The 10695-nt window shown below is 44.6% G+C and overlaps 1 protein-coding gene across 1 annotated transcript; it reads left to right on the forward strand.

Annotated features, from left to right (window-relative positions):
* The first annotated feature begins 2832 nt into the window (after nt 1–2832).
* On the forward strand, nt 2833–4261 carry LOC147031177 (uncharacterized). Its single transcript, XM_085875997.1, has one exon. It carries the CDS (start codon nt 2888–2890, stop codon nt 3557–3559), a length of 672 nt encoding a protein of 223 aa, XP_085732123.1. The 5' UTR covers nt 2833–2887; the 3' UTR covers nt 3560–4261.
* Nucleotides 4262–10695: the final 6434 nt, after the last annotated feature.

The raw sequence follows: 10695 nt of genomic DNA on the forward strand, positions 1-10695 counted from the left end.
TACTCCAGGACCGAACTTCAACTAGGACACCAAGGTCTTTCACCCCCACCCCTCCCTTTACTTCTTCCAATGTCTTCTGCCCAAACCTCCTCTTTTTTACCAATAACTACACCTCATCACCCCTCCCTTTACCGATATCTTCACTTTATCATCACTCTTATTAAACATCTCCATTGATCTTGCAAACCATGGTGTCTGTCCGTGCGGTCGTCTGTCTCCCATTTTTGGTTGCTGCCTCCCGCACTGCGTTTGAAAACCTGCGCACCCTGGCAAAGCTTAACATTCACTTTTAAATTGACGGGAGAACAGGCATGAACTGGAACAGCACTCGGTGGAGTTCCGCCAGGTTGAACAGTTTACGTTTTGTATCCCACCGTTAGATTGGATCTAGATCCGGACCTGAACCAAAATCGAATCCGCTTGTTCTCATCACCTAACCAACTCATTCATCGAGTTTTGTCATAACTCGTCGACAACTTATTGAGATATCATGCTCACAGACAAATAAATAAACAAGAAAGATGTCATGCAGAGCGTGATACTTGATAAATCCCAAAAACAAATTGGACCTGAAAAATAATTTGTGGCTGAATTCAGTGACATGATCTGCAAATCCTGTTCAAATTTCAAGTCAATCGGATGAAAATTGACAGTTTTAGAAATTTCGACAATGTTGACATTTTGACCTCAACATCAATCGGCTTCTTGGTTTTGACCAACTCAACTATTTGGTGAAGTTTCGTGAAGATTCGGTTTAAAACTGTGACCTGTCGGCGATTGACATTCAAACAGATACAGACAGACAAACGGACACAATCACAGAGCAGACGAACCAATACACTTGTGAATATTCAATTTCACAAGTAACAGACAGACAGACAGACAGACAGACAGACAGGGGTTAAAACATAGCCTCCTTCCACCTTCGGTGGCGGAGATAATGTTGATGGGAAATTTCATTTCGCAAGGACAAATGCAACCTCTGCCGCCAGATGTTGCACCACCATATGTCATAGGTCACATGATTTGGCGGCTATGATTTTTTGAAGAATAAACATTTTAAAATCCCTTTCTCCAGAATGGCTTGACAGATCGAAGGGAAACTTCACCCACATGTTCCCCAATCCTTGGGGATATCAGGATCTTCACGAATAATTAATAGGGCACATGGTCGGGCAGCCAAATTGGATTGAACGAAAATCTTTAAATAATTCTTTCTCTTGAACCGCTTCATCAATTGATGTGAAATGTCAGTTATGATATTGTAGTCATGGGGAATATATGTTTTACATTTCAACCTGATCGGACGCACTATTTAATATCTTGAATCTGGGTTCAAGGATTTAAATCAAACTTGGTACAAGTGTATATAATGATGTATTAATGTGAGCGTAGGCATATCTGGCGATGTCGCGACATCGAAAAGTGCCATTCTAGTTTCTTAATTTTTTTTCTTTTTGCACTCTCAACAATCCAAATGTCCGAGCTGCATCAATAATGTGAATAAAAAGTCTGCGAGGTTGGCCTATTTTTTTGTTTTTTTTAAACCTTGATATATTTTCTTTAGAGCTTGACCGAATTTTTTTTCGAACTTGGCTTAATTTTAAAGGTAATTTTAAAGTTTTTTTTTTTTTAAAGGTTTTGGATAGATTGCAGATAGGGACACATTTTATAAATAATTTACACTTCATCCCGAAATGTTGAAGGTCAAGGTCATATGGTGGTCCAAAAAAAAATGGCCATCTCTCATGGTGATCGATTTGTGATCGCAGATATCTCGTTTAAATTGATAGAATAACTTAAACTTTTCCCGTCACTGGGGACGGATACTTTTGCTTGTTGAACATAAAATGGGAAATAATAAAATGTGTGTTATTCCGTGAACAATTCCAAATCGTTTAAGAAGGACGAAGTGATGACATAAAATCAGAGATCGATTTTTCAATAACAGGTGCCGAATTTATTGATCACCTTTCTTCCTCCAGGTTATGGTGTTCACTTTTACACGGCACGTAGTGCTGTGGATCCATTTCACCGTCTTGTTCAATGCAATCAAAATATACACATTACAGCAGTCCGGGTTCAGTTTTCGTTTGGTGGATTCGAACTTTATTACCTTTGCCACCAAAGGTGGACGGAGGTTATGTATTAGTTTGTTTATCTGTGAGCAGGGTATCTCAAAAGGTTATGGACGGATTCAGACGAAACTTCATGGATAGGTTGGATGTGTGACAAGGAAGAATTGGTTGGATTTTCGTGAAGATTAGGATGCCAGAATTTTAAAGTGATTCTTCACCATTGAAAGATAGATAGGGCCAGAAACGATATGCAGCACGATATCTCAAACTGTTAAGGACAATTTGGACGAAAGTTGTTGGATGAAGTTGGTTGGTGACACAAACAAGCTGATTAGGTTTTGGTTCAGGTCTAGATGTAGATCCGGTCCATCAGTGGGATAGAAAACGTAAACTGTTCAGCCTGGTGGAGGTATGTGCTCTACTGAGTGCCGTTCTAGTTGTTCTGGTTTTCTGGAGGAGACTGTCCCAGTCCCCTAAACAGAGTGCGAAGTAATGGGTGGAGGCGCAGGCTCGGCTTCACGCTTTCCCAGGTTTTCGGGAGCATGTTTACCTCCACCGCTGTCACTCCAATGTCATCATTGGATTAGTTTTACACCTGGGGGTTGAGTTCAAGAGCATTGCGGTGAAATAATAATGTGAAACGCATTTTATTCATTACGAGCAGTACATGCTCATACTTGTTCACATTCCGATTGTTGAATGCTATGATCTCTATATAAGGTCCAATAAGCGGTGGTTCCAACATCTCCCATAAAGGCCATTTGTGAACGCATCTTCAGCCTCATCGGTGTACCTGTACAACCTCGATCATGAGTTATCACCATTCGGCGTACAGCAGCTCGTCAAGCTCGTTCAATAGCTCTGGAGGCGTGGTGGGGGGTGGAGGCTGTGGAGGGCTGATGGGTCATGGCAACTCTGGAGGCATGGTGATGCACGGCAGCTCTGGAGGGATGATGGGGCACTGCGGCTCTGGAGCCATGATGGTGCACGGCATGGGCAGCCCGTTGATGAATCTGCAGGCGGGACTTCACCGCGCGGAGAATCACATGAGGGTCTCGTTTGAACGCTTCCATAGCACTGGAGCAAGCATGGCATCTTGTGGAAACATGGCCCCTATGATGGGTTTCGGCTCCGAAATGTCTTCTTGTGAGGCTCAAGGCAAGGAGGATTTGTCCCGATACCACGTCACCGTCGACGTGGGGCAGATATCACCGGAGAACATGGTTATCAAAGTGATCGGAAACAGATTGCAGGTGGGCGGCCGTCACGAGGTGAAGACAGAGGATGGAAAAGGAGGTTTCAGTTGCAGCTACGAGGAGTTCTGTGAATACATGACACTCCCTGAAGACGTGGATCCAAATTCCGTGACCTGCGCGATCACTAATGGCCAGTTGAATATCAAGTCGAATCGTCTCACCGGTTCCTGCATATCCAAATGTAGTGAGCGTCTTGTACCTCTTGAATTCTCAAGGGTCTTATAAAATAATAACCCATAAAGGCTGGAGATATATATACATATCTAATGGGGGATTCATTCTAAAACCACCCCCTATACCTGGGTGTCAGTTTATAATTTTGCTGAAAGTCCTTCTTAAGAAGAATTACTGTTGAAAGTTTTTGGGGGGTTCGTTTTCGTTTTCGTTCTCGTTCTCGTTCTCGTTCTCGTTCTCGTTCTCGTTCTCGTTCTCGTTCTCGTTCTCGTTCTCGTTCTCGTTCTCGTTCTCGTTCTCGTTCTCGTTCTCGTTCTCGTTCTCGTTCTCGTTCTCTCTCTCTCTCTCTCTCTCTCTCTCTCTCTCTCTCTCTCTCTCTCTCTCTCTCTCTCTCTCTCTCTCTCTCTCTCTCTCTCTCTCTCTCTCTCTCTCTCTCTCTCTCTCTCTCTCTCTCTCTCTCTCTCTCTCTCTCTCTCTCTCTCTCTCTCTCTCTCTCTCTCTCTCTCTCTCTCTCTCTCTCTCTCTCTCTCTCTCTCTCTCTCTCTCTCTCTCTCTCTCTCTCTCTCTCTCTCTCTCTCTCTCTCTCTCTCTCTGGATGTTCTTTGTTCAACTTTTCTGGTTTCTCCTGATTATTCTTCTTGGCATGGGATGTTGTGTTTTTTTCCTCAAAGGCCAGCCTATCTCATTTTTATCAATCTGTTCATTTGTGATATTTTCAGTAATGTCTTATTAAAGCTGCTTCCATGCACCTGACATTGTGTCGTGTTGTGATTTATTGCTTACGTGAGATAGACAGCATTAAATATTAATTATATTGCTTCTGGGAAGTGCATCGTGGAAAACTTGAAACTCTGACGATGTCGGTGAAAGATGAGGATGCTCCAAACTCTATGATATGATCGTGATAAAATGAACGAACTACTCTTGCTGGTGAAGGGTTCGTGTCGATCTACCTGGGTGGACAGGTAGGATGAAGGTTGAAATCAGAAGGACGTTTACTGGGGTATGCGAAAAGTTTCTTTCTCTTGCTTTGACAAAGGGTCAATGCCAGAAACGTCGGTTTCTCCTTGCTTTCCACGTCGGTGTGCATACCCTGATACACGTCTTCTTGATTTCATCCATTATGACACATTATACCTTTGTATTTGAGCTCGAGCCATCCATGTGATACATTAAAGAGGGTCTTTACACAACAGCTTGATAAACGGTGGGTTGCGAAACAAAACTCAACTTTCCTATTCTCCCATATCTCCCTGGACTACATGGTCTGGCACAGGCTGATCTGGGCGACCATTGCTTTCGATTTATTTAAATGTTATAATTACCGGTACACAGTTTCACACTACCTTTCCCCTAAACTAAGCTTTCAGGTGAAAGGGTGATCGAGGTAGCCAAAAAGTGAGTAAATGAAGCTTAAAGGTGATTAGAAAAGGCAGAGGATGAAAGGCGAAAAGATGAAGCTAAAAGATGAGTAGTTGTGGATAAAAGGTGAGTGGATGACGACAAACAGTGAGTGCATGAGGCTAAACAGTGAGTCTATGAGACTAAACAGTGAGTCTATGAGGTTAAACGGTGTGTAAATGAGGTTAAACAGTGAGTGAATGAGGTTAAACAGTGAGTGCATGAGGCTAAACAGTGAGTCTATGAGACTAAATAGTGAGTCTATGAGGTTAAACAGTGAGTAAATGAGGCTAAACAGTGAGTGCATGAGGCTAAACAGTGAGTGCATGAGGCTAAACAGTGAGTGCATGAGGATAAACAGTGAGTCTATAAGACTAAACAGTGAGTGCATGAGGCTAAACAGTGAGTCTATGAGGATAAACAGTGAGTCTATGAGGCTAAACAGTGAGTGCATGAGGATAAACAGTGAGTCTATAAGACTAAACAGTGAGTGCATGAGGCTAAACAGTGAGTCTATGAGGCTAAACAGTGAGTGCATGAGGCTAAACAGTGAGTCTATGAGGCTAAACAGTGAGTGCAAGAGGATAAACAGTGAGTCTATGAGGATAAACAGTGAGTCTATGAGGCTAAACAGTGAGTGCATGAGGCTAAACAGTGAGTGCATGAGGCTAAACAGTGAGTGCATGAGGATAAACAGTGAGTCTATAAGACTAAACAGTGAGTGCATGAGGCTAAACAGTGAGTCTATGAGGATAAACAGTGAGTCTATGAGGCTAAACAGTGAGTGCATGAGGCTAAACAGTGAGTCTATGAGGCTAAACAGTGAGTGCAAGAGGATAAACAGTGAGTCTATGAGACTAAACAGTGAGTGCATGAGGCTAAACAGTGAGTCTATGAGGATAAACAGTGAGTCTATGAGGATAAACAGTGTCTATGAGGCTAAACAGTGAGTGCATGAGGCTAAACAGTGAGTCTATGAGACTAAACAGTGAGTCTATGAGGTTAAACAGTGAGTAAATGAGGCTAAACAGTGAGTGCATGAGGCTAAACAGTGAGTGCATGAGGCTAAACAGTGAGTGCAAGAGGATAAACAGTGAGTCTATGAGACTAAACAGTGAGTGCATGAGGCTAAACAGTGAGTCTATGAGGATAAACAGTGAGTCTATGAGGATAAACAGTGAGTCTATGAGGATAAACAGTGAGTCTATGAGGCTAAACAGTGAGTGCATGAGGCTAAACAGTGAGTCTATGAGGCTAACCAGTGAGTCTCCGAGGATAAAGTGTGCAAATGAGGTTAAACAGTGTGTAAATGAGGTTAAACGGTGTGTGAATGAGGTTAAACGGTGTGTGAATGAGGTTAAACGGTGTGTAAATGAGGATAAACGGTGTGTAAATGTCACCACGGCCTTCTCCCGCTGCATCATCACCACCGTGTGCTCCTGCTACATCGTCACCACTGCCTGCCCCCGCTGCACCGTCACCACTGCCTGCCCCGCTGCACCGTCACCACTGCCTTCTCCCGCTGCACCATCACCACCGCCTGCTCCTGCTACACCGTCACCACTGCCTTCTCCCGCTGCACCGTCACCACCGCCTGCTCCTGCTACACCGTCACCACTGCCTGCTCCCGCAACATCATCACCACCACCTGCTCCTGCTACATCGTCACCACTGCCTGCCCCGCTGCACCGTCACCACTGCCTGCCCCGCTGCACCGTCACCACTGCCTGCCCCCGCTGCACCGTCACCACTGCCTTCTCCCACTGCACTTTATGAATATGTAGGAAGAAGCTTTATGGATATGTAGAGAGTAACACCTGATGTTCGTGACAAGGAATACCTGACAATGAGTCGTCGATTTTATTTGATTGGTAAATGTGATGAAATAGCAACAACAACAACAACACTTCATCGTTGCTGATCATGTTTTGTTTACTTTGAGTTGTGATGAGCAGTTTTTGAAGATTCTGAGAGATACAAATTAAAGATCGTTCAATGACAAGCTTGGTTTCTTCGCACCCAAACTAAGCTGTAATAATAGTCAACATTGTTATAATAGTGGTAGACACGAGTGGAGGTTTTGAATAAATTGTTAATGCTCGTAACATCCACAGATTGGATCTCCTGCATGTGTCTGACTTTTGTACAGCAGTGTATACAAGTATGTACACTTGTGTGCACATAGTGTGCCACTTCCAGTCCACCTTATTACTGTCAGTCCTGCGATGCTGATTGATACTTGTTCCAGTTAACTGGATATGAATGAAGCTGCTCCAGTGAATAGCTTGGACTAGGTATTCCAGGTAGCAATGTGAATAGCTTGGACTAGGTATTTAAGGTAGCAATGCGAATAGCTTGACGAGCTCACAAGTTGAGGTTGTGTCCAAGTTCTAAATCCGGATGAATTTGTCCGTTTTCCTCAATTACTATTTATTTCGGAAGACTTCCTTGCCTGGCTGGCTTCCTCGCCCCACGCAAGAATTGTCCGCTGGTGGGGCTGCCACCTTCTCCGAGGGAGGGTGTGCCGACACACCAAGGTGGGGTTAACTTGCGTGTCTACAGAGAATCAACAGGGTAATTAATTTCACTTTTCACCATAATTGGCTAGCTTCTCCCAACAATGCTGGCACCAGTTCCAGGCCAGGGACACACCTTGCAGAGTAATCTCCCTGTGCTCTTCTTCAACGAGACCAAACTTGTCTTAACCCCTCATGCACCGAAACAATGCCTTGCTCTTATATCTCACATTCTTGGCGATATCATTTTCATGTCCTCTTTTGGATTGCCAAGTTATTTTCTCTCTAACCTTGGTTTACTCTGACGCTGATATAAGGCTGATTCCAGTCCTGTTGTTTTATCGATCTATCGATACTCATAAATGTGTGTGTTTCCTCCATAACTCCAAAATCATGAAACCTAGCAACCAAATAAAACTTTGCATGCATACTAAGTGAACTCCAAGGAAGTGCATGGATGAAAATTGGGTGTTTGGGTTAATTTATACACCCCTTGTGAAGATAATTAGCGGGGTGCTCATCACAAGCAAAGATGGCAACGCACCATATTGGTCAGCCCTCTGTCAGCTCGCTGGAATCTAATGCCACCATTTTTTCGGCCTGCTCGACGATGCCTTGACTTGGAAGAGCACACAACGATTTCTTAATGATAAAGTTTTTTTCTTCTTCATTTTCCTAACTCCTGTCATTGAATGCCTGATCATCATTCCAACAAATCACTGCGCACATTACAATGTTTATAAATGCTCAGAGACACCGGCGTTTGTTGCTTCATTTCATTTCTGCAAATGCCATAACCTCAAGAATCTCTTAATCTCAACCAGATTTCAAAATTTAAACTTCTTCACTCAATTCCGTAGTAGTTCCGACTGCTAAAAAAAGAAGAGTGTTCATTTGTCCAATTCGCCCATCGCTTGACATTCCGTGCGTCTCCAGATGCATGGTGTTTTTAAAACCAATCGGCAATCGTGAATTGATGGCAAAGCAAGCCGTTCCTTATTGATCATTTAGTTGGAGTACTTGTTCGAGTGCTTCAGCCACTTGGCGAGCACGCTACAATTTTTGGACTGTCAATGAATATATTGATCGACGTGATCAAAGTTCAGAGCCCGCTCGCTTGCGTTTGGCCATGCGGTACTTTGGGTGGTGGTTCACTCACTGAAAGAATGCAATATGTTTTGACACCACCTTTCCCATTTTTGTACGATCTTCTTTCATTATATGACTCATCACTTCAGCATAGATAGATACATATGAAAATAATTAAACGTTTAGTTTTTCAAAGTTTCTTCAACCGTTTCGTTGGAGTGCTTGCTTGAGTGGAGTGCTAAACATCTCCGTAGTTAAGAAGGCAAAATAAATTAGAGGATTACAATGCGTAACAAGAAAAAGAACGATCAGAGATTACACACCCTCACCAGGACTTGTTTTGTGTGGTGGTTTTCTAGTTTTGTGTAGTGTATTTTGTGTGACGTTTGTGTACTGGTGCGTTATGTCATGAAGAGACATAATTGGTACTGCCACTTAAAAACTGTTTGCAGTGATGACTGAGTAACAAGATGTCCCGCTTTGATGCAACCGTACTTTGATTGGACACATGACACTGAGTCATCTTTACGTTGACTGAATATCCTTTCAGAGGCCCTTGAGGTGCTGAATCAGGAGTCGGAGCCACTGGGATTATGGGTTTCCTGGGTCAAAACTCAGATCCAGGCTTTCAATGACATAATGGGTGCTGCTATAAAGTCTGCCTGGTGTTGGCTTAATGGTTAGAGTAGTGGGCTTGGGATCCAAGGATCCTGAGTTCAAATCCCCCTTTGCAGTTGAATTAATACTAGGTGGTGTTGACTCTGCCTGTCATCCTTCCGAAGTTGGTAAAATGAGTGCCAGCAAGCTGGTATACTGTGGTGGAGTGGCGACCCATCCAGGATTGTGTCCAATTGCCAAGGAGACCGCTGAGGCAGCACCAACGCTCTGCACAGAGAATGGTGACAATGGATGGATGGATCATGTCTGTATCTGTTTGTGGTTGAGGATGTTGATGTCACAGAGAGATTCACTTACCTTGACAGTGATATTCATGTCTCCACTGGCTTTGAGTCAAAGGTCAATAGATATCTGGGTCGGGCCTGGGGAGTCATGGATTCACTGGATCATGGGGTGTGGGGCTGTCGCTACCTGTGTAGGAGGAAGAAAGTCAGCATCTTCAGGTCCTTGATGCTTCCAGTCTTGATGTGTGGATGTGAGACTTGGACTCTGACCAGGGATCTGAGACGGAGACTTAATTCCTTTGGCACCAGGTCTCTTTGGAGAATCCTTGGCAATCGCAGGTCAGACTTTGTGTCCAACGAGCAGATGCTGAGAGAGAATCAAATGAGATTTGTTGCCTGTATAGTCCATGAGCGTCAGCTGCAGCTGTATGGACATGTGGCTCCTTTTTCAGACACTGATCCTGCTCACCAGATTCTCTCCGCGTGAGTGAAGGAGGCTATGGGGCCGACCACGTGCCTCGTGGTTGCAGCAGGTTGATCGGCATCTCAAGGAGATGAGGATGGGCCAGGCATCTGCCTGGGGGATGGCCAGATGGGGGCCCCTGGAGTACCGGCGGAAAGTGGACGCAGCAATATACTGCTCCAGCACATGCTCCCTTAACTGACCTGACCTAATCCTCTATGATATACAGTGACAGCCTGGCCAACCGTTTCTTATCAAACATTTAATATGAGTGCTTAAGCCACTTGCCGAACGCCTTACAATCGATAGTGGAACCGCGCTACGTCCTTCTGAGTGAATCGTTCACTCACTGCGGACACTTTTTTCAACCACGTCACCCTGAGCGAGTGGTTCGTGCTCCACCACCCTGAGGGAGTGGTTTGTGCTCCGCCACCCTGAGCAGGTGGTTCGTGCTCTGCCACCCTGAGCAGGTGGTTCGTGCTCCGTCACCCTGAGCAGGTGGTTCGTGCTCCGTCACCCTGAGCGAGTGGTTCATGCTCCGTCACCCTGAGATGGTGGTTCGTGCTCCGCGACCCTGAGAGAGTGGTTCGTGCTCCGCCACTTTGAGCGAATGGTTCATGCTCCATCACCCTGTTCAAGTGTTTCATGCTGCATCACGCTGAGTGAGTGGTTCCTGCTCCGTCATGTTGAGCGATTGTTGTAAAATAACACACTAACTCCAACCTGCCAAGTCTCCAAAAATTTCCGATATCAGCCGCGTGTGTGTGTGTGGGTGTGTGTGTGTGTGTGTGTGTGTGTGTGTGTGTGTGTGTGTGT

This window comes from Eptatretus burgeri, chromosome 3, assembly GCF_056783735.1.
Source record: "Eptatretus burgeri isolate ZD-2024b chromosome 3, Ebu_testis_v1, whole genome shotgun sequence".
In the NCBI taxonomy this organism is placed as follows: domain Eukaryota; kingdom Metazoa; phylum Chordata; class Myxini; order Myxiniformes; family Myxinidae; genus Eptatretus; species Eptatretus burgeri.